This window comes from Athene noctua, chromosome 1 (genome assembly GCF_965140245.1).
Source record: "Athene noctua chromosome 1, bAthNoc1.hap1.1, whole genome shotgun sequence".
NCBI classification, from domain to species: Eukaryota; Metazoa; Chordata; class Aves; order Strigiformes; family Strigidae; genus Athene; species Athene noctua.
In genome coordinates, this window is record NC_134037.1 from 88,911,347 (window position 1) to 88,935,221 (window position 23,875).

A 23,875-nucleotide genomic window follows, 5' to 3' on the forward strand; every position below is an offset into this window, starting at 1 on the left:
CACCTGACATGCCGTACATCTTTCAGGGTTCAATGCTGAAGTTAAAGGCGCAAGTTAAAGGAAGACTTCAGTCATGTAAGCAATGCTCATACAGCAGATGACACTCACTGAAAGGATATCCTTTCAATAAGTCACCCTTCTTTTCAGGGTGGGTTGGTTGGTTGGTTGGTTGGTTGGTTGGTTGGTTGGTTTTATCATGACTATCACCTCAGAACTTGAATCATTACTACCTGTTCTAGGCTCATCAAAACATGCCAGCACATCTGACTTCTGGTAGCACAGAAGCCAACTGCTGATTGAAGCAGCCAGTTGTCATTGCTTCTTAAGCTGAGTTCAGGAAATCATAATCTCGCTATAGATATATTTAAATATTCCTCCATTTCAAAGGGAGTTAAAAGGAAAAACCACTACAAAATGAACAATTCATGCAGGTTCTATGTGTTTCATTTCTAACATATTATTCTTTAGTAAACTATTTATTTTTACAGTATTTACTGGGATCAGAGCAAACACGGGCTAAGCCAAATTCATAAATATTTTTATTTACTTAATTCCCACAGTGCCAATGGAAACCAGGCACCAGATGTTGCCTAATTCTAAGAATTTGGATCTGCATTCTCACATGGATGTTTCAACAGCGCTTATCCTTAAAGACTCCTGTTGAAACTGTTATTCTAACAATGTATTTATATGCAACCTTTCAGAATTATGTATCTTTTGTATCCTCATATATTCTACATATAAAATCTAGAGTTAATGCAGGTTTGAGTAACTACTATGATTAGGCTGCTTGACTTCAACAGTGCCTCTCAGTTCTGTAACTTCAAATACAGTCTCCCTTTTACACCATCAATTTAAATTAGGTTAATGTACAGAGCTTGTTTGTTTTGTTATCAGTTTGATTACTGTAGATACAAGATATAGTTTTGACATTCGCTTAGTGTGATTTGTAAAACTCTGGTATCTAAATAACTGGCCTAAATGTTATAAAAATTATTTCTGTAACTATTAAAGATCTTCAGTTCAGCAGTAACTTTCTGATATGCAGTTACCACCCCTCCATCCCTAAAACGCATTTTGCATAATCATATCAGGCAGAGGTGAGAAGAAACTTTACTTTCTCAGAAAAAAAAAATAATTAGAAATCATTTTCTGTTGCAAAAAACAGGAAAGGGAAAACTGTATGTGGTCCTTGAGCCACTGCAGTTTGCTAAACATGGCAGCAGTTTCCTGATCTACCTGGCACGGGTTAGTTGAGAATGGTCAGTGTTAGGTTGGACTAGATGATCTTCAAGGTCTTTTCCAACACAGATGATTCTGTGATTCTGAGAGAAAATTCACCTTTGTGCTGCTAGCGATGCTACTTATCACAGCTCTCTGGGAGGGCTCCCCATGTCAGCAACGCCACAGCTCATCTCTGCACTGCTGCTTATCATCACCCCCCATTTTATTATTCTTACGATTGGGGTGAGGGTTCAGCCTGTGCTAAGTTTCATGCTGCAGTAGCAGGACCATTAACAGAGGCCAAGACAGGTACTTTAGGTAGGTCGGTCATTTCCCTGCATTGGTACCGATCACCTGCTCTGAATTCAATAAATTCAAACCTGAAGTCTTGGTAGCACACACATATTTCGTATTGCTTCAACCTTCAACGGATAAATAGCTATTCTCATTCCACATGTGGACTTTCAAGAGATCAGGACTTTATGATATTGAATTAAAAGACTCCAAGTTAATCCAAATTTTAGCAAAATTTGTTCAAATTACAAATATGAACAAATTCTTATCAATATAGGCGGGAGAAGAAAGCATTTTTCACAGCAGGAAGACTTAAATCAATCACTTAAATGTCTGCACTGAAACACTAAAAATGCAAAACCCAGAAAATATTCCAGATCCGTATACCAACAAAAACTGCAGCTAAACCTGGGAATCCTAAAACACAGAAAAATGAGCTATGTCTATGAAAGGATGATCAATCTTAGCCTTTATTGTCTACCTTTGTGATCCTCCTTTCCTATCGTCCAATTAAAAAAAAAAAAAAATTCACTTTTAAAAAGGAAATTCATTCAAGAACTAAGCAGCAAGATTTTATCTGCTCTGGCTTGGCAAGTAACTCTGTTAAGTCCTAGCTTGGCTGGTCAGATCATGATTCTTGTGTGTATAGCAGAAGGTGCCAAAAATACAAACTGTGGTGAAATTACATTCACTTCAACAAAGAAACTCTGTGCAAGGCCAAGTACAGCAGTTACATCTATATTAATAACTTCTCTAAGAGCTCTGCTGAAGCACAGGACTTGATAGAAGATTTCATTTTCAAGTAATTGATATCTACACAATAAACGTTCACTTGTCTCTGGCAGCACTTTTTTTTTTTTTTCTTCCTTATTTTGGTCTTCAGTGTAGTTTAAAATATGTCTAACTCACCAAACCTAGACAGCCCAAGCCACTAGCAGTGTCAGCATGCTTAAAAGTAGGGTCCATGTTCCAAGTACTTTGCTCAACTGGGACCTTGACTGCCAACCAGCAAACATTTGAAGCTGGTGTTTTCCCTTATTTAAAAAGAAAACAAACGAAAACAAACTCAAAACAAACAAAAAAAGCCACCAAAAAAATCCCAAACAAACAAACAAACGAAACTCTAAAAATCCCCCAAAACCTAACCTGGAGTGATCTAATATTGTAAGCTTTGTAATTACTCCTTCTTTAGAAGAACACTGTCATCGAGAGTTACTCTTGCACACTTTCGTATGAAGATTTTTATAAGTAACAGTGAGAATACCTTTCATGTTCAAACAGAAAAAACCTTACACAGTGCTTTATTATAAATTGATTATTTTTAATTTATGCTTATGCATAGTTTGACTTACATTTTTCAGGTGGCGTTATTGTAATAGTCTGAGCTGTAAATTCTTCATCAAAATACCTGGTGTCTGTCTCAGATGTCACTTGAGGTTTAAAAGGAGGTACAAGCTGAAAGAACAAAGAAACAAAATGAAATTACTATACCTGAAACCAGCCAAATTACTACCAGGAAAACAAGTAAGTTGTTCTTTTTCCCTACACTCCAGACCAAAGGAGTAGGTCCACGGAGAGGCAGCTGAGTCTCTAACTTCTAGTAAGAGATAGGAGCCATTAAAGTCAATCCCAAAAATACTAGTTCAGAATCTAGCTAATAGCACAACAGAGCTAAATTCCAAGTATCACTCTCACATGACTTGCAGATAAACTGAACTTCATAAAGATAATTACCTAGAAGCTCTTCAGGCTATTCTAATTACCTGCATAGATGTCAGGCAAAGGCCCCCCTAGGTACTTCACCACAACTGGGTGGTATAAACAGCTAAGGCAAAAAGGACTACACAGGGAGCACAGTAAGCACAATGCTTGCTTGCTTTTTTTTTTTTTTTTTTTTTTTTCTGCAGGGTTAGGGCCTACATCTGAACTTACTTTTACAAGAAATTATGTGAACGTGAAAGTAATTTTTATATTTGAATAAAGATGAGTTCATGTTTAAGTGAGTTGCTGGATCTAATCCTGCCTGATGCTTTCATGGTACAGTGTGGTATTTCCCAACAGCACATCCCTAGTACTTGCTCACAGCCCACAGGCAGGACTTCCTCACTCCTCTTTTGAGCCAGCCTTGCTATCCACCTTCTCCTCCAGAACAGCCACCTATAGGCTGAAGATTTTAACTGGAAGGCATATTCAGTATGGAATATCACACTGCACGGTACCAGTCCAAAAGGATACAGCAGTTTAGTATGTATGATATTGCAAAAGGGGGAGGGAGGGGATGTTGTTGGCAATGTTTTGGTTTGTACCTTGGAGCCCTTTGGTATTTTCTCCTCATATGCAGTTTAAAATACACCCCCCGAAGATAGTATATCAATTTCCCTTTCTATGTAACGTTACATTACAGCTTGCTGATATTAACAGAGCTTGCGTGTGGTTTTCACTAGTTTCATGTTATCTCTCTCTTCAACTACAGAACACCAACACCAAACAATTAATTTGTTCATTTATTTCTTGTCCCACAGCAGAGGAAACTCCCATTCACCAAATTCAGTGCACTAGACAATCTATGATACACGATGTACACTGCAGAAACTCTTTAATGGTAATTTTTTAAAACAGTAGGAGTCTTCATTATTTTACTATGTTCCATGCGCAAGACTTTTTTTTTTTTTTTTTTTGTACAGCTTGGAGAGATCTGCATGAACTGGTGAATGTTAGAAGCAACTCTGGATCTCAGTGCTAACCGAAGGAGACTACATGATACACAAATAGAACCATCCAAACCCCCAGAAAAGCCAGTTATGTACTAGAGTCCTCTGAGGACATGCAGGGAAACTATGTCCTGTGAGGACTATAGCTATCCTATGAGGACTAGAATGCGTAAGTATGTAGTGCTGCACAACCAGCCAAAGAAAGAAGTCTTTCAACAAGATGATCTTCACAGTAGATCTCTATGCAGAAAATTATTAATTCCTAATACTTTACAGTTTGGAATGAGGCACGAAAGAATAAAATGTGGTAAGGTGCATAAATGGGGCACTTAAGCAGCAAGACAAGGCGTGTGTGTGTGTGTAAACAAAAGCATGTGTAGGTGCATACACTCACATAAAACCTCTCTCCATTTTTTAGCACCATTACAAATGCACACACAAACTCCCATTGTTTCCAAATCCAGGATGAAAAGTGACACCCAGTTCTTTTCATGTTTTCCCTCTCACGTAGGATATACTACACTGACAGCCAGTAACATGAAAGCCACACTAGCTGCAGAAAGATACCTTCACTGTACTTTGCAATATGAGCACCACATCAGAATGCTGGATGGTTCTTCAGATGTAGGACCAGAGTCTGCTGCCATCCCTCTCAGGATACACCTACAAGTCCTTCAGCATTACCCTTCACCCAACAGTTTGACTTTTCTCCCTGCCACAGCTTCTTTGACCTTTCAAGTATATATGAAGACCTCTATCTTATCTGATCCCAATCTTCAGTAACAGTCCAAGAAATTATTAAACAAAAAGAAATATATCACTTCCACATAGTTAAAACAGTACAATAAATCTGATTAATACTTTTACCCAAAAAAAATCCGTTTTCCCTTACATTTTCCTGAATGAAAAACATAAAACAGCAGAGGTGTATTTGAAGTAAAGCATTTAGGCATTATAGGATAAATGATTAAGAAACTAACATCTTTAAAAATCAACATCAGAAGAATCTTCCAGGTATAAATCCAGTTACATCCAATGTTTAAAAACAAAGTACAAATTTCTGCACTTTTATGAATATTATTTTTGTATGTGCCCTGGCCGTCCCAATCAATTCTGCACATTAAAACAGATTTCCCAAGTTATATGTCCCCCCCAGTAAAGCAGCCAACACAAATCCTAAGCACAGAGTTACTCCAGTGGAACATCCACACTGCCATTCTTCTCATTTTTCCAACATACAAAAATTTAAAAAAAAAATAAATAAAATAAAATAAAATATATGCAGCCAAGTAGTGTACTCTGCTCAAGGCAGGCCAAACGACCACCATTGCACATCCATACAGACATTTAGGCACTTGCACAGTTCTGAGCAACTGAAATAAACTTTGGATAAATTCAGTATGAAAAATAATCCATTAGATAACAGATTTATAACAATTTTACTACTTCCATGACTGGGATAATTTTTCCAGATCAGAAACAGAAAATGCCATTTCACAAGAATTAAAACTTTTCAAATGAAAATACAAGCTTAAGAAAAGTTTTTTCTCAAGTCAAGGACACGAAACAATGTCTTTCCAATGGTGCAATACACATCTCCAGTAGAACAAAACACTCTTGCTATGAAGTAAACCAGAGACCTTTCATGCTACAACTACTATGTGATGAGGAGAAAACAGTCACTCTGCAGGCTTCAACAACCATGATTTAGGTCAAAGTAGTTAATGAAAAACAAAAGGCAGAGCATGATAAGATCATCATATATAACAATGTATGGACCTGCAGCTGAAGAGGAAAAAGATAATTCATTAGCTGACAAGTTTTTTACTGGCTACTTATTGGTTAACTCAGGGGGTTGGGGTGTTCTTTTTATTTTTTTTCCTTTCCACAGAAATGAACAGGCCTCACTACAACTTTAGATCACCACCTTGTTCTCTCCTATCCATGAAATAGTAAAGATTTTGAAAATAATATGAAAACTTTATTTTAGGAAGAGAAACACAGTAATAAACGACTCTTAAGGAAAAAGTAATTACAATAATAATTTCACTCAAGTATGAAAAGCACTATTAAAACCAAATTCATCAATCAGGTGAATGGAAGAAGGAAGTTGGTGCTCCAAGTTGATGCTGCGTAGCTAGGCTTAACAGAAAACCTTTATCAATAACATCCAGTAAGACAGCTGAGGAAACTCCCAGTTATAGCAGAAGTTTAGCTGTCTAGGGAAGTGAGACAAGTAAAACACACAAAACTCCAGGCTGTAACCAGAATGGAGAAACCCAACTCAAATTTATGTCATTGGTGTTTTAGGATTCATCCATCTTACAGCAGCATCTTTCATATCCCAGACATTAAAAGCAGTTGGAAACTTCAGCAACTGCAAAAACAAACCGCGCAGCCATGTGGCTCTCCACAACAGCTTACACCAGTATTTATACAAGCTATACCCTCACATACATCAACCATCCCCTACAGCCTATGGAAAAGAGGAACTGGTAGCCAAGATTAAGATGCACAGATATAACTCAAGAGGGAGCAGCAGGAAGGTTTCTTAACTCTTTCCATACACTTTGCCTCCTTCCCTCACAGCACCATTTCAAAGAGCACAGCTGTGAGGACAGCCGAGAACTGGTGATCCCTTCTTTCGACCTGCTAAACACTACCTACACCAAGCCAACTGTGGCTAAAGTCTTGTGGCCAACTCACTTCAGACTCCTGATCTGACACCAAAGGCACATATCCCCTTCCCTCAAGTAAATTCTTTCTCTGACCTTCATATAATTGTTGGGATACTTGCAAGACACATATCCAGTTCTAATGGGAAAACCTCTAAAATAATTATTGTGAAGAAATGAGGAACCGGCACACAGAGATTGGGCATCACCTCCAAAGGAAACTGAGAAAAATGCAGTAGAAAATCCTTTCCTAATAACCTTTCATACAAAGCAGAAGCACAGAGTGTATTATAAATGATGTGCGCAAGTGTACACAGAGGGACACAGTAATTCAACACCACATTCAGGAGACTGGGGACAGAATCATTCAAGACAGATTTTGCAAGCCATGTCACCAACATGACAGGCCATGCTACAGAAACTTGACAATCGTCTTTCTGGAGGGGTGCCACCTTTGTTCATTAATTGTCAGATTTTATTTAAAAACAGGAAGCAAAAACTCCACAAATTGCAGCTGCAATGAAGCCATTAGAAAGACAAATAAGGTGCAACTGCTGCAGAGGTAACCACTTAGATTGGCACAGAGCCTGAATTAAGAATTCAGAAGCTTCTCCGTACATCCTGAGGAAGACTGAAGCTGATGTTTAATAACAAAGAAAAAACCACCCAGCATTAACTACAGCTCTGACAATCACAACATGAAAGTGCTACTCTACAGCCAGTGGCATTTCATGTTTGGTGCCACAAGGAAATGGTATCCAGCTGCTATCGCTACAGCTTTTCCCAATTCTGACCTGAGAAGTCAGAAAGTACAAGTAATGTGAGCACCACAAGGCACACCCAGTAACCTGTGTCCGAAAGGAACAAGATGAGCATGGGCCTTGTGAGTCTGCAAGAGAATCGTGCTGCTCAGTCCTGGCTGCCAAGCTTTAGTACGGGACAATTTTCCTCCTCTAGTGGTCTGCGCAAATTCAGGCAGAACACACTCAAACCAGACAGGAGACTGCATCTCCAGCACCTGACAATTTACTTGGACCAGAAATAACAGAATTTCTCCATTTATGCATTACACATACACACATATGCATAGATATGTACGTGTGTGTACAGATAAAGAGATAAAAGTCTAAATTCAGTGTGAGTTAAGTGACTATAGAGTCGATATTCAAGACAAAAATCCAATTTCACACCTATCTGTCAAGCTGAATCTGCCCCGGCCATTTCCAAGGCTTGATGTTAGAAATGACAGCAGAAGAAATATCAAATTCTTAGTGTCTTCACTATCTTCAGTGAATGGCATTTCCATTTGGCATCCATCAAGAGCAGCGTGTGAGAAACACCTCTGTTTTTCCACAGTTCAAGACCTGAGAAACCTACTACTCATCCCTAGGGGGAAGGAAAGGGGCAGGTACAAGTACCTGTCTGTTACAGTCACACAAAGATGAAGAGACAGGCTGCATCCTACACTTCGAGCTTCCTCACACTTACTGAACAACTACACAAATACTTCAGCTTGAGAGAATGTGTAACATTATTTGCTTAAAGATAATCTGACAGGAATCCATTTGTCTTGGTGTTCTATAGGAAGTGGCTGAAGCTGCTTCAAAGTAACTGCAATGCACTCAATTTGCCAAATGAAAAATATGAAGTTTAAGAATGTCAATCTAATCTCCCTTCTCCTTTTAATTTAAATGGAATTTTCCTTCCAATGAACTCAAAATTAATCCTACTGTAAGAATCTCACCCACCAAAAGACTGCAGCTGAATAGTACTCTGAGATAAAGTGTGAAAGGAGTAAGAGGAGCAGCTATACACCACCCCCACTGAATTATTCATTTAAACAAATGAGATAACTAGATTATAATCTCAAAACTCCCAAACACACTAATTCTTTATGTATCATATAAATACTAAAGAGTGAGCACTGTTGCTCAGTTTCAGGTTTTATTCATAAGGAATAACTATTTGAATCTTACTCACAGTTCAACTTGAGTATGATATTCCAAGTTGTCCAATTAAAATAAATGGCTGCTGTTTCCCAACATATATGCCTCTTCTTTATGAATTCTGCTGTTCTCACAGTTTATGTATTTTGAAGATTTATTATAAAAACGACTACAAAACAGACATTTCAATAATGCCTTGTATTGTCATCATATGCTGTATTTCAACAATTTCCATCTAGTTTATTACTCAAGTCTGACATATGTCAAAAACTGTGTCAAATGATACAGTTCTTTCTGACTATGAAAGTTAATTAAGTGTTCATGATTCGGTGTCCATAAATCAAACTTTCATCTACCTTAAACTTCCCTAGAGAACCAAAACTGCAAAGTTGTTCTTTTCAAGAATCAAGCAGAAGAGACAGATTAGCCAAATCAGAATGGTGAAAGAAAATAAATTACACTGTGATAAGAGAATGGAGTCACATCACTGAAATACACCTTTGTATTTCATCACAAGCATGCTCAACTGAAGTACTGAAAACATGTCACAATTCACAAACAGACATCAAAAAAAAAAAAAAAATTACATTAACAAACTAGCTGACTAACTAAATGACTTGCAAGTAGTCTATTTTCACATAAACTGGAATTCACTAACTTCAAAATACCACAATAAAACATTTTAAAAGGACACTAGCAAACCTTGTCTTAGATTTTATCATTTTCTGATGCATATCTGTTAATACATGTTCTCTCATTTATACGTCTTATAAGCTCCTATCAAAGCAAATGCTTGGTGACCCTAAAGATCATGCAGAGATACTAAAACCACAAAATCTTATTTCAGTCTTTCAACATTAGATCATCAACAACAGTATTTTATTTAAAAATATGTAAGTCCTTTAAAATAGCAATTTTCCTTTCCTAACAATAATTTTCTGCCCTTTTTCTGACGTTAGCTCAGTTACCAAAGGAAACAGGAGCTGATGAGATTATGCTTTCTGTCAGTCTATGTCCTTCCCTCATAAATTTCGAACGGCTGACAAATGCACCGTGATGGAGAAAAGACTAGGAACATAGACACTTCCCACAGAATTACTTAATCTAGTTAACTGAATAGAAGAGAGACATCCCTGTCCATCCCCCAAAAAACTAGAATTTCCACAGCGGGAAAGACAATAAATTGAGTTGAGCTTCAAGGCGGTCAGTAAGCATTCACGCAGGGACTGGCTGATGGGCATAGCCAGCCCAGAGGCAGGCAGCCTGCTGTCCAGCCAGCAGCCCCAGCACGGCCACCGGGAGCTGGAAGCATCCCACTAGGGTGCTGTACATGTGGCCGTCCTGGGCAGCGTGAGGAGGAAGAGCTGGGATTTCAGTGCTGGGAGGACACACATCACAAACCCACAGGACGGCAGCCTTCAGCGGGGGGATGCCCATGGACAAGCTGTTTTCCAAGTGATACAATGCTGATACAACAACCCCCGGGACTACAGCAACAATTTCAGTTTAAGACTCACGACACCCTCATGTATATTTATTTTCCTCCTCATAAATTCAAGCAGCAGGGGGAAGAGGTGGTAATCAACCACCAGGCCTGCCCATATAGTTTAAAGTATCAATGGAAACACAATTAACAGATCAGGCTGGTTACCAGTTTTCTGATCATTATACTACTTCACATGGCAACAACACAAAAGCAACGAGGGTCATTTCTACGAGTTTTGTTGCACTGCAGATAATCATACAAAAATAGTATGACTCAAATAGCAACAGCCTAAAAGCAGATGTTGGTATGTTCGTATTGCCCTCCTGCCCTTTCCCTTAAACTCCGATGTAACAGGTACTTAAACATGCATTTAAGATTATAGCTATATTGCAGATTTTGCCAGGCCTGAACCCAGGGCTTCAATCATGGGATTTCATCATCTGCTGCTGTTGCATTTTCAGTAAAGCAAAGGTAGTCACAGCTGAAGGGTAAGGAACAGCTTCTTGCAGCTGTCAGAATTTATGCTGGAAGTCACTGCCTCCACACTGAGATAGGCACCTTCGTAAGTGCTGCGCCTGCAGTAAAGTCAGACACCCCAGCTTTAAATATTACTGCCACTTGTCCCTACTCCCATCCCAGTATTAACAAATAAATTTATTAACACTCCCTATTTTGCTTCAGGAACAATCAGAGGTATTATCAGAAATCAGAAGGAGGAGGTATAGATAGATATCTCAGCCCAAATTCCCATACAGTTTCTTTCTTCCTTCATCCATGTTGCCTGCAGGAGGAAACACAGGCTGCACTAAAAGGTCTAGATCTCTTTTGCCATGAGGCTACCTGAGTGCTTCAAGCTGCATGACTGAAGACATACACAAATTCCCACCTTTACACTACTGCCCATGTGGTTTTTGTTTGGTGAAAGACCTAGACAGAACATCCAACAATTTAAGAATATTTCTTCAACCCAGATAAAAACATGCTAAGACAATTCTCAAATGAGTAGCAGAGAAATTTCAAAAAGCTGCTTGACTCTAGCTAAAAATAAACATTTTATTTAGAAGTATATGAGCTTTTGAAGTCTTCAGAGTTTGCCAAACTATTCAATTTCTCCTACTCAGGCACAGAGATAAAAACTCATCAGGGCTGAGATGATCACAGGAAGAACCTGGCATGGGCTGCCCTCTTTCATATGCCCTCATGGTTTTTCTGCCAAAAATAAATGCATCTGATCACAAATGGTAACTACTATACATTTTTCATTTAAAGGCAACGACCTTCTCTGCTCCAGTGTGCCATACAATGCTTTATTATCACTGTGTAGTATCTAATTAGTTTAACTAGTTAGCAGCATCAGAGAGCTAATAATTCTATTTGACCATTTGGATCCATTTGACCTGACAGAGCTACTGTTTGTTGCATGAAATACTCAAAGTTTACAGATACATAATTCTGTCTCTAATCACACCAGTAAAGTGATAACCTAATAAGTGGAGAGATGTACTTAATCTCTAGCAAAAATGACAAAATTAGTGGCACAGAAGCACAGCGTGCACATGTACAAACCTATCCCCCAGCAACATGATTTTTTGGTTTCCATTACTCTGAATGTGAACTTCAGTTCTTTCATTGCTAACAGAAACATACTCCTGAAACGCAGCCAGAAAATTACAGTTTCATGGTGCATAAACCCCAGGCAAGAATGCTGTGAAATATTTTTACTATGCAAATAATTAAATCAACTATCAATTTCATCAAGTGACCCTACTGCTGAAGACTATACTACTAATAATAAACAGCAACAGAAGCAAGCATAGAATAAATCTATTTGAAAATCAAATTTGTTTGATGCACATTCCTCCCGAGTTATTTTAGAATACCAAAACCTAAAAAATATTCATATAAGTATTCTAATAAACACACTCAGTGAGAGTTCATTAACCTTATTATTATGTTTGAAGTTTGTATTTCAGAGCACAGTCTTACACTCTGCAAGCTTCAGAACTGATAAGACTGTGTGTACACAAGGAACAACTGGATATTTTAACCAACCAAAGAGCTTTATAATAGTAACAAAACTATTTTTTAATTAAACTGAAAAACATACTGTCAGAAGCCATTTTCATGAGTTATTTTTCCATAAAGAACACACTGTGTGCCACTACTGCACAAAAGCAGTTCCTATAAACCTTGAAGATAACTGTTCAACTGAAGACATTAAATTGATTTTTTACTGGCAAATTCAGTTTCTCAAAGCAACAGTGGACAAACAACGACTGACTACGAATTCTCCAGTTAATAATACTCCAATAAGCCATATCCATCTCCATGAGCATAAAATCAAAATACCTGCATTTATGTATTTATATATATTTTAATGTATTATATATACATTTTTATATATATTTATACCTGCAAAATACCTTTTTATTTTAACAGATCATGACTAAGATCTTGACTGAAAGACACTTGCCATGTTGATTCAGACTCAAGGCGCATGCTTAAAAATTAAAAGTGTCTATATGTTCTTAACGAAATCTGATGATGAACACAATGTAGAATTAAGAGTTCTATTTCTAATGTAAAATAATTAAGAAATCTTTTTCAACAGAGCAAGAGTAATGTAACAGCTTTTTCATTCTCACCCACTCTTAGCACACTGCAATCCAATCAATTTCAGTGGGTTTTTTTAAACTCCAGAGAGGTCCTCAACTTGTATTTTTAGATTTTATCCTCAAAGTGCTTCTTTACAATGTCCTTACATAACCAACCAATGGTTGAGCTCATAAAGTAACCTGATTAATTTACTTGCTCTGATTATTTATTTTAGAGTTTCTTGAAACCCCATGATACTGCCAGGGAAAAATCACACTTGTATCAAGTAACTTCAGAGTACCATATTTTGTATCATCGTATACAGGCTCTTACTTCAATGCCGGTATTTGTCAGAGAAGAACCACACCAACAACCACACATTTTTAAAATTCCAGTTCAACAACAACTGAAAAAACAGTTTGTATCATTGACATTATAGCATAAACATATTCTGCTCATTCGTATGTCTTCCATTTTCCCTTTATTTGAACAAAGCAAAAAAAGGAGAAAAATGTATCTTTTAAAATTACGCAGCTCAACTGGCAGATTAACAATGTAAAACAGTTGGGGAAAAAAAAAAAGACTTTATCAAAATAGAAGGGGTTTATAGCAACAAGTAAATTCTTACACAAGTACTGAGATAAAAATCAGCTTCTGTATATAAAACAACTTAAGTCAAATTGAGTTTCACTACTGAGTAAGATAAATTCATTTTCTAAAATCATCCCCCAAGTGTTGATCATTACAGGAACAGGACTGGGTTTAGAGAAAACTGTTCCAATTGAATTCCCAGTACTCGCTTTCTCCACAAGCTGTTTTGGCTCAGTGTTTTAATGCTATTTTAATTTTCTTAGATATCTCTTTAAAAATAAGTTTGAAAAAGATTTCTACTTAAACACAAACAATCAGAAAGCAGATTTTTGCTATGAGTCCCTTCCAATCACTTCATTTTCTTATTTCCATAAAACAACTTTTCAATAAAAGGCAGAAATAAAAAGACAATTCAGGATAAACTTGCATTACATTTTCTCATATTATCTTGAGTCACACACCTATTTTTCTCTTGAAGGCCCGGCAAATAAGAAAGAAAGGAAAAGATTTTGACATTTACATAATGAAAGAAAAATCTGCTGAGTTTAGGTTGGTTTGCAAAATTTTTTTTTGTCCAGTGGCAAATTATTACTGAAAAACATCTGGTTCAGAATAATTATTCATTTGTATTACAGCAAAAGTTGCAAAGAAAAACACGACTAACTTCAGAGAGCAGCAGTCTAAAGACTAGCAGTTGAAGCCACCTTGCAGAAACCAGAATATTCAATGACATAGAAAGACATACCTTTTTATCATATACATCTTGCCAGTTTACTCCAGCAAAGAAACTATGACGCATGATTTCTTTTGCATCATCTGGGCCTCCACCAAGTCTAAAGAGAGTGGAAAAAAAAAAAAATCCTATTAAACAAGTATTACTCTAAAAGGGAGATTAAGTTATTGTGATGGTTGGAAAAGTGACCATTTGTTTTTGACTATTTGAGAACAATTCTCAGCCATTTAATATGTAATCCTCACCTGTTTAATATGAATTCAGGTGATCTTGAGAGAAATGTGATAGTAGAGGTATCCATGCCATGGTCTATTCTGTTTGATTGTTCCCAACTACAGTGTTCATTACTCTCCATGGTGAGCTATTTTAAAAATTCATTCCTTTTAAAAACATACTTAAGTTTAGCTTTCTTGAAAGACCAACTAACGTTCTGGCACTGTTAAAAACCACAACCAACCCAACAATGCTGACATAAAATTTTGCCAAGGAGGTGCCAGGCACTGAATCAATAATGACTCACACATCATTTTTATACAGTGTTCACTGCTGTTGCATCTGGGTGCTGTAACAATTAACCAATTACCATAAAATAGTCTCAATCTGAGTCAATTAGTATAAATTAATAAATTGTAGGCCTGCTGAGAAGGTTATTTAAAGGCCATTGTAAATAACCACACTATTCACTGCGGCCCATAGCTTGCCAAAGCCAGACTGTGTCTGGTAAATCATCTTGGGAAGTGAATTCCACCTACTTTGAGTGAACTTGCCCAAGGTGATTTGAGTTCAGGGAAGTGGTCACTGCTGCCAAAAGAAGAGGATCCCACCCCTGCCCATACCTCTTCCCTTTCACTTGCATCTAAAGCATCATTCCTACTGATGACTCTTGAGCTGAGCCAGCTCACTAACCTGGAAGGAAACTAACCCCGCAATGAGAAAACAACAAAGAACTGGCCTTTTTTTGTTGCACTGGCAAGTCAAATTTGACTCAACAAGTTTAGTGAGCTCCCCTGAGCTGCTGCTGTCGGTGGCCAAAGAACCACACATGCAGTGAAGGGAACCTTTGCCCCTTCCCACAGCAAGTGGACTGGCAGGGTTGCTCAGCTCTCATCTAACTTCTTCCTGAGACTGGCTATCCTACTGGTCTAACAGAAAGAAGTTGCAACAGGAAAAAAAAAAAAATCTAATATTATTTGAACAAGCAGCCCATACATGTTAAATACTGACAAGAAGAGTGACACAAGTAGTTTGTGTTTCATTAAAAGGAACTGCTAAAGATATTAAGATAAATTTTAAAAGCAATCTCTTAAGTAAGATAAAGTCCTCTCTAAAACATGTACTGCAAGGAGTAGTAAGTCCCACAAACAAGAAAAAAAAATCTGTATTGGTGTTACCCTGGTGCCAAATTATAGAAATATTCTGGACTACTACCTCAGTCTTGTTGAAACTGGGTGTAAAGCTGTTCTTGTTTCCAAGCTGTATTCTTCTTTGTTTCCCAACTACTCTTTACAAAATTCTCTACATCTCTGCAAAGCATCCCAGTTATCCTGCAGTCTCCAGATTTCTCTCAGTATCTTCCCATCCAGGTGCTAAGAGAACAGCTGAGTTGAAGTTAACCTCTGTGCTCCTACCCTATTTAGCATTACCTAGTACCAGAACTTGAATATGAATAAGATTGTAAATGTAAATCTGTAATAAATGCTACTGTCTGCAAAGATTAATTAAAAGGAAGTATCTTTTCAATTCTAAAGATTAACATATTTGATGGGTCAGATTGTTTGGGGGTTAAAATGCATTAGGAGTTGCTACAGGAACAAATCTGTACTCTCTATGTATGTGGCTGGTCGGTCACAGTTTGCTTTTACTGCATAGAGTAAGTTCAGTTAAACAGGCATTGCTGAGCAGCACAAGAAAGGCTGACCACTTGTGTTGTCCTGGCTGTTGCACTTGGCTACGTGCAGGCATATCCCTCAGAGAGACACCGAAACCAGTCCTGCCCTGAGCACCAATGAGCAATGCCCACTACTGAAAACGTCTTGAAAACAAACTGAGGAGGAAGGAGGACTAAAGAAGAGAGACAGACAGACAGACAGAAGAATGCCTGCAGCCTTAAAACATGCCAAGAGACTTGCAAGAACAATAAAGAGATTGGGGAAAAGAGGGAACCTACAGACAAATCTCACTGATTTACAAAGACAGAGATTTGTTGTAGAACCACAGGAGACTGGACACTGCTTGTCCAGTGCAGGAACTACTGGAAAATGTCTCTCTTAGACAACAATCCCAGAGGAAAAAGCCCACCACAAAAGGGCACAAGCAGCAGCTGGGTGGTACTTCCTTTCAAACCGCTGTATTTAAATTTCACTCAGATGATGTATTCTTTAACTAGTTACTAGTTTATGTGGTCTAATATGTGATTTATTTACGTGCCCTAATAAATTTTAGCTGTGGCTGTCTATACATGTCTTCTGGCATGATCATTTCCAAGAAAAAAGTGCTGTAGCCTCCATGAGACACTACAGCCAACTCAGGGTTAAGACATACTCTAAAAAACAATGGAGAGCTTTCCCTTTGTTCCAGTACACAATGTAAACCTGAAAAGAACCCTGTGTTTTCTGTGAATGAATAAAAAAGTGTTCTCTTCCACATGCTTTTTCCCCTTTTGCTTGTTAAACTTACTTTGTACAGTGTTGCTCTATTGAAAAAGTCAAAATCCAAGACTGTATGGCCGCATGTGGCCCTTTCCTGTGACCGCCAGGCCCTTCAGTCAGGAAGATTGAGCATCACTGGCCTATTTTTACATTACCCTGTACAACTGAAGTATTTATTATGTCTGTATACCCAAGTAATTTAACTTACCGCTTATTTGGATCCTTTATCAGTAGCCCTGATAGTAATGATTTTGCATCTGCAGACAGAGTTCGAGGAAATTTTATGTCCTCCATTAGTATCAGTTCAAATAGTTTCTCATGATCTTGGTTGTAGAATGGTAACCTTCCACACATCATTTCATACATGACAACTCCTAATCCCCACCAGTCCACCGCACGACCGTAGTCATTATCTTCCAACACCTAAGACAGAAACCAAAACCAGCTGTCAGACAGGCACTATTTCAGACATGATCATTTCAGTCTATCTGATGCATCTCTATATGAATGTGTTTCCAATACAAGGACTCCCAGAACCCGGCTCAATACATGCAACTGCAGTACTGACTCACACACCTGAGCTCACTGAAATTCCAGGTATACCAGGGACTGTACTGCTAAAAGCAAAATAAAAAATAGAGAATGACCTGCTCAAAATGATCATTTTCCCCTTTCCCATGTCCTCTACCATCCCATTTATAGTGTACATAGCTTTAGGAAGAGAGAGACTATCTATGGACACTACTGCCTTGGTTAGCATTCTTCTGGGAGAGGTGAAGCATCTCCTTGCTCAGTCACTTCCTCTCTCCTTACCCCATCTGTAAGAATAAAGCCTCAAATTTGAAACATCTTAATCTTACTAAGACAAGCTTAGCTTCTACATGATCTCTGTTTATATTAAAAGTCCTCAATGTGTTTCCCCTGACAGTATCATTATGTTCCATGAAACAGTCCAAACAGCTGAACTGTGCTAATACAAAGAAATCTTACAATATTTTTATGATACTATGTTTACTATGATGCCGTGTTCATATGATATTATATGATTGCAGAAATATGGTAAAATTTATGTAATTTGTTAACATAATGCCTCCAATGTCATGTACCTAAAAACAACCTACTCCACAGCCCTTCTCCCAGCAGGCCCAGAGAATTGGAACAAGGAAACTAAGCAGTGTGTCTTGACCTTAATACACCTTTCATATTAAACTTCTAGAAATGGAGACAACATAACAGCAGCATACACCCATAATGAACCATAAGCAATAAGGAAGCTGAAGGCTACTGAATATATACATGCATAATTCCAGTTTCTGTGAATGTCTAGATCATACCCTATCACTCAAAAAAGCTGCAACAGTTAGAAGTTAATAAATGGTAATACAGAAGGCAGTATGACTGTATATGCCAAACTGCCAATATTTGCTGCAGAAAGATCTGTTAAAGAGACAGAAACCTTAAAACAATAAATTAGACTTAAATAATAAAGTTAGAAAGATCAAAGAAATACAACTAATAGAGTTGGACTACTTTTATAAAGAACTAAATAATTCTTTATACAGAACTGTTTCTGTATCATTAAAAGGCAGATTCTGAAAGGCGGCACGTATGACCGATTTAAAAAAAGAACCAACAAACTAATCCACAGAAAACAAAACACTTTTTACAACACAAAGACACATGCCATCACCACCAGAAAGAGCTCACCCAGATTCAAACTGTAAATAGACACACACAGTCATTTAGATACACAGTAGTGAAAATCTGGTGATGTGTACTTAAGTTGTCAGGCTTTAATGAATAAGGCAACCTCTAGCAGATCACAACCAACCTTTTTCCATGAGTACATTATCTTGTGATTGTCTAAAAAGTGTAAGATGACTTCCAATAATTTCCTCTGACGCAAAAGGCAAGGCACAGTCCTCACCCATCTGAGGACACTAAGTGGTCATGACCACATCACAGGACACATGCACTACCCTAGCCAGTCCTAATGAGGGGTGTCAAGCTCGTTTATCTGCCTCTCCTTTTTCTCCCCAGCAAATCCAAGCCTCTTCTGAAGTATCTGGTACATGCTACTAGCAGAAATAAAATGCAATCTGATCCAGTATGGCAATTTTGAGAAACCCACGGTAATTAATGCACTGATATTCCTAGTCTTCACTGTCCTTAAGGATTGGTAGTAGAAACATGATGAAGTGTATTAAAAATCCCTCTTATGCATATAAGATTAAAAAATCATAAATATTAACACATTAACACATACTATTTACAACTGTGCCAAAACACACAGATTCGTAAAACACACAGATTCATTACATCATTGATATTTCCAAATAGAGGGTGAAATTTTGGGAAGTGTAAAATACAACAAATTATCTGAATAAGTACATATGACAAAACTAACTAAAATAACTCCTGCATTTTAAAATTAATTAAATGTTTTATGAGTTTGAGCATATTGCAAGCTATGTGCTGAAAAACTGTATATGAAATCTGATGCCTGTCTTTAAATCATCGTTTCTTCTGTCACAGAATAAAAGCATTATATGTTTTTCTAGTGTATCTATTAGCACTGTTACCATTTCTCCTATCTACACATTTAGCTACTCTTTGCTTTAGAAGCTAATAAAATACATAAAATTGCAAGGCAGTGGTAGATTCTTTTTACAAGTAAGCTGAGGTGTGGTTTGCATGCGTGATTTATGAAAGAAGGCAACAGGAAGATAAAACGTATCGTTCTCTGAACAAGGCAAACCACATGGCCAATAGCTAAAGCAAACTGTATCTGGGGCTTTACCTAATTTATGCAGGACTTTACCTAATAATAATAAAAAGTATGAGCAACCTTTTGCTGCATTCCCACAACAGCAACAAAACAGTGGTACAAAGAAAGAGCCAAATGTGATTTTTAACCTCTTTTTACATAAAATCATAAAAAAGCATAAAAGCTGGATTAACTGCCTCCCGAACCCGCATATCACCAGCCGGGTTCTCATCCCCAGCTGGCAAAACTGGCAACTCTTTATTTTTGTTTAAATACCTGGTTTACAGCCAGCCAGACAAGCAAGAGCATCAAAAGGGTTTCATTCAGGCGAAAGGAAAGCAGCCTGAAAATAGTGTAAATAAAGCAAAATGCATCTCAACTTATTTTAATATAAATGTAACAAAATTGTGCATAACACATTCACAGTAAATACATACAATTATTTTCTTTAAGTCATTTCTACTCCTCATGGTGCTAAGAAAGTCCAGGATTTGTAGACTGTGACAAATCAACGGAATTGCTGGAGTCCAGCAGCTCCTACGACCAAATCCATACAATTAGGGCAGGCATGAGAACATGTCTATACACACTGCCCTAGCATTACAGAATCCTTTCCAAACAATCCTTGGATTTCAGGGATTTGTTTTTAATTACACTGAACATAGGTCAAGAAAGCTTCAACTCAGTGCTAAAATGAACATGACACACAGCTGCAGGCTTTGTACCCAGGAATAATTCAATCTTTTACCTACCGTAAGGTGGATACCTGCTTGTAGAATGCCTCCTCTGGCTGTGAGGACTGATACTGCTGTCCCTCCAGTATTTGTGGGGCATCCTTGTATATGTGGGGTACCAGCCTAAGCACGTGGCCAGGCACAGACACAGTGAAAAGTCTGATCTCTTGGACCTTGTACACCGCCCTTAAAAGTGCCTCCCCATCATCCCCAGCTAGTTCTTGTCCCTCCTTATAAGGACTCACAAATCTGTCTTTAAGGGAATACACTGTCCTAACAACCCAGGGCCTTCAAGGTCACAGCAGAAAAGGCAGCAGACCCACCAAAACCATTGTAAAGGGCATAAACAAGCTCAACCACTCTCGTATCTGTTGTAAAGTAATATACTAATATTTTCTAGGGGTATCACACAGAAGACCACACGGAACTCATCAGCTACAGAAAGAGCAGCTACACTGAGTACGTACTCCAGTCAGATGCGTTTTCATGAAGTAAAGGTGAAGTTACATGCTTTCTTCCACTAAATTTGCTTAGTCAGATCATTCAGATATATGGACACCCCTTCCTTCATTTGCTCCACATAGGTAGGGTGCCAAAATCCCAAGCCACCTGGTCAAGATCTAGGCGAGGTTTTAGGAGAGAAGAGCTCCAGCACAATGTGACTTTAGTGCATGGATAACATTTCCAGTCACTCATCCCTATTTTACACCTCACATCACCACTGTACCCAAGTGACTCCCCAGTGCTGAGTAAAGCAGGAGGAGGGCTGACTGCAGTTCAGTCTGGATAATACTATAGATTATGGAAAATAAAACTCAAAAAATGACCATCATTTTTATTACTTGAGGGAATCTTACCCCATTTGTTTTTAGGGCTCTAGTTCAACAACTGGTCCTTTCAGAGGCAGTGCCAGCCTACTCACGCTTCTGTTCCCTCACCACAGCTTCCCTTACCTTGCCAAAATTATGCAACACACTACATCAGAGAGTAGACCAGTACAAAGAAAAATAAAAAAAGGAAAAAAATAGTTTCACCCTCAATTATTTTTCACCTGAATTATGTTTTCTGACCTAAGCCGCTCAATTTCCACGTGAACAGTTGTAGTAGCACAAGTGAGAACACCAGGGCTGGCAGCATCAGATATGGCATTGCTGCAGAAGGAAATGCTTGTCAAACTCTGACCCAAAGTTACACCACAGAAGTTACACTGACTCTGCCAGTTATTCCTGCATGCACAGACAGCTGCAACAGCCGTGCTCACTTAATGGGAAAAATAAGGGCTTGATTCTCTTCCCAACCTGTATTTCCCTAATGCACTCCAGCAGTATAACAGGGTTCCAGAGCAGGCATAAACTTACTGCTCCACTGAAATCACTTGCAGTTTTTACAGGCACTGATGCTCCTCTAAAACTTACACCTACACCTGCAGTACAAGGACACAGCCTGGGTTTATATGGATACTTTTATAAAAAGCTGCAGAGAGGCTACCAAAGTTTGTATTTTTCCAGTCTTAGCTAAATATGCAAGAGGTTAAGTAACATGCACACTTTCTAACAAGCAAGAAACATTAGCCAGGCATCTACTTCCAGGCATATGCAGGTACTTTAGTGCTTTTATGAATGTTTTAGAGGCACTGGATAATATTATAGTTTCAGCTAAGAGAAAGCTACTTATTTACCTTAAAACTTTCATTTGTATTGTGGTCAAAAGGCAATCCAATTCTTTTTTAAATTTACTGAGATGGCAGGAATAGCCAACTGTAACAAGGGAAAACAAAGTATTCTCTAGTGACTACTCCACAGTCTCTGCACACTTCGGGGTTTCTGAAGAACATTATCAGCAATGACCAAGTGTATGATGAGATAATGCTTCATACACAGAGCAAAGACCATCAAGTCCTACATACAAAAAAAAATAGTTCCGTTCACAGCCTCAACTCTGCCTTTCTGATGACTAAGACAACACAAACATACTGCGGGGCTGCTAGGATCACACTAATTCAGTTGTGTTTGCCCCTCACACTTAACAATTCATTTTGCTGACAACTAAGAGATCAGAAAAGAAAAATAGTCTTGTATTTGCATTTATTGAGGAAAAAAGCAATCTTCTAATACTACTCCCCACTGCTGAAAAGTCCAGTTTCTTGAACCTGAAAAATATTAATCATAATCGTTAGTACCACTGGAAGTTCTCTCCTTCCCAGAAAACAAAATCTACTAAAAAGACTTCCTCCTCTACTTCACCAGTGGTTGTAGATTTTTAGGCTTATCAATTTAGGCTTATCTCCAGGTGTCCTGTGCTTTAGGTACATAACTTCTTTAAAAGCCTAACATACAGGTCACAGAATTTGAAGTCTACTTAATTTTTATGGTGAAAACCAGTGAAAATGTAATTTCTATCATCTTTTTATTTCTTCAGTAGCTAGAGCTGAAAGTTTTTTGAGAATCAGCAGCTTGAGACACGTCTGCAAGCTCTCATTTACAAGGGCTTGGGGCAGAGACTTAGAAAGCAGGCAATTAAATGAGTCAGCCAAAGACAAATCACTACAAACACATGCAGTGCTTTTACAAGATTCTGTGAAAATAAATTTTTTTAGGAGGTTAGCCAGCAGTCTGTGACCATCCTAAGTCAATCATGTATTTCCCTTTGCCTTCAGTGAAACTAGGATTCTCTGATACTTCACTAACCACATAATACTAGATGAGGTGTGACTGCCTTGCACACAAACTGAGCTGAATGTAGAAAATCCTTGATTCTGTTTTTATTGCATTTTCTTGAAACAAAATATCCCTGATGAGCAGCCTCTGGAAGATTTTTGGTTACACAGCAGAAATTCCCACAACCAAGAAATGTACATCCCACAGACCTCTAAATGGTAGTTAGTTGCCCTAACTTCAGGGCTCCTCAAACACAGACAAATTTAGCAATGACCTTGAGCATGAAAGGCTTCATACAATTTATTGTCAGTCTTCTACAAAGGGTTGTCAGCATTGGGTTTTATCTTTAAAAGAACAATATCAAAATACTGGTTTCGTACTTTGTGCTAGATAACCAAGGCAACTTACTGGAAAAGCAGTTACATTTTTGACCTAGTTATGGTTTCTCTTAATACATTAGATACAGACTTTCTGATAGGACATCACAAATAGCTTGTTGCTCAATCAATAATTCTGACAGAACAGATGGGAAAATATTTAAACATCTAAACAAACTGTCTGCACACCTATGTTGTGAAAGAAAACTGAGAACTTGGATACACCAATGTACTGTTAATTTAAGGGGAAAAAACTGTTTTCAATTAACCTTACAGTTCAGGTGGAGTGTATGTTCCTTAAGCATTCCTGGTAACCCTTCACACATTTTTACTGCTACAGTTGTTGGTCTGCTAACAAATATTCACCTACATATTATTCAACAAAAGTTTAAAAGTGTATTTGCTATAACTTTCTATCAATTGTGGTAACAACTACA

General features: G+C 37.9%; 1 protein-coding gene across 5 annotated transcripts in view; it reads right to left on the minus strand.

Moving 5' to 3' along the window:
- Window positions 1–23,875, minus strand: part of AKT3 (AKT serine/threonine kinase 3) — a 158,848-nt gene that overhangs the window by 1,130 nt on the left and 133,843 nt on the right. For all 5 annotated transcript variants that reach the window (XM_074896858.1, XM_074896859.1, XM_074896855.1 and 2 more), the window contains 3 exons: window positions 17,112–17,326; window positions 14,268–14,355; window positions 2,871–2,973 (listed from right to left, as the gene is read on the minus strand). In XM_074896858.1, coding sequence (XP_074752959.1) covers window positions 2,871–2,973; window positions 14,268–14,355; window positions 17,112–17,326 — 406 coding nt within the window. The remainder of the gene's footprint in view (window positions 1–2,870; window positions 2,974–14,267; window positions 14,356–17,111; window positions 17,327–23,875) is intronic.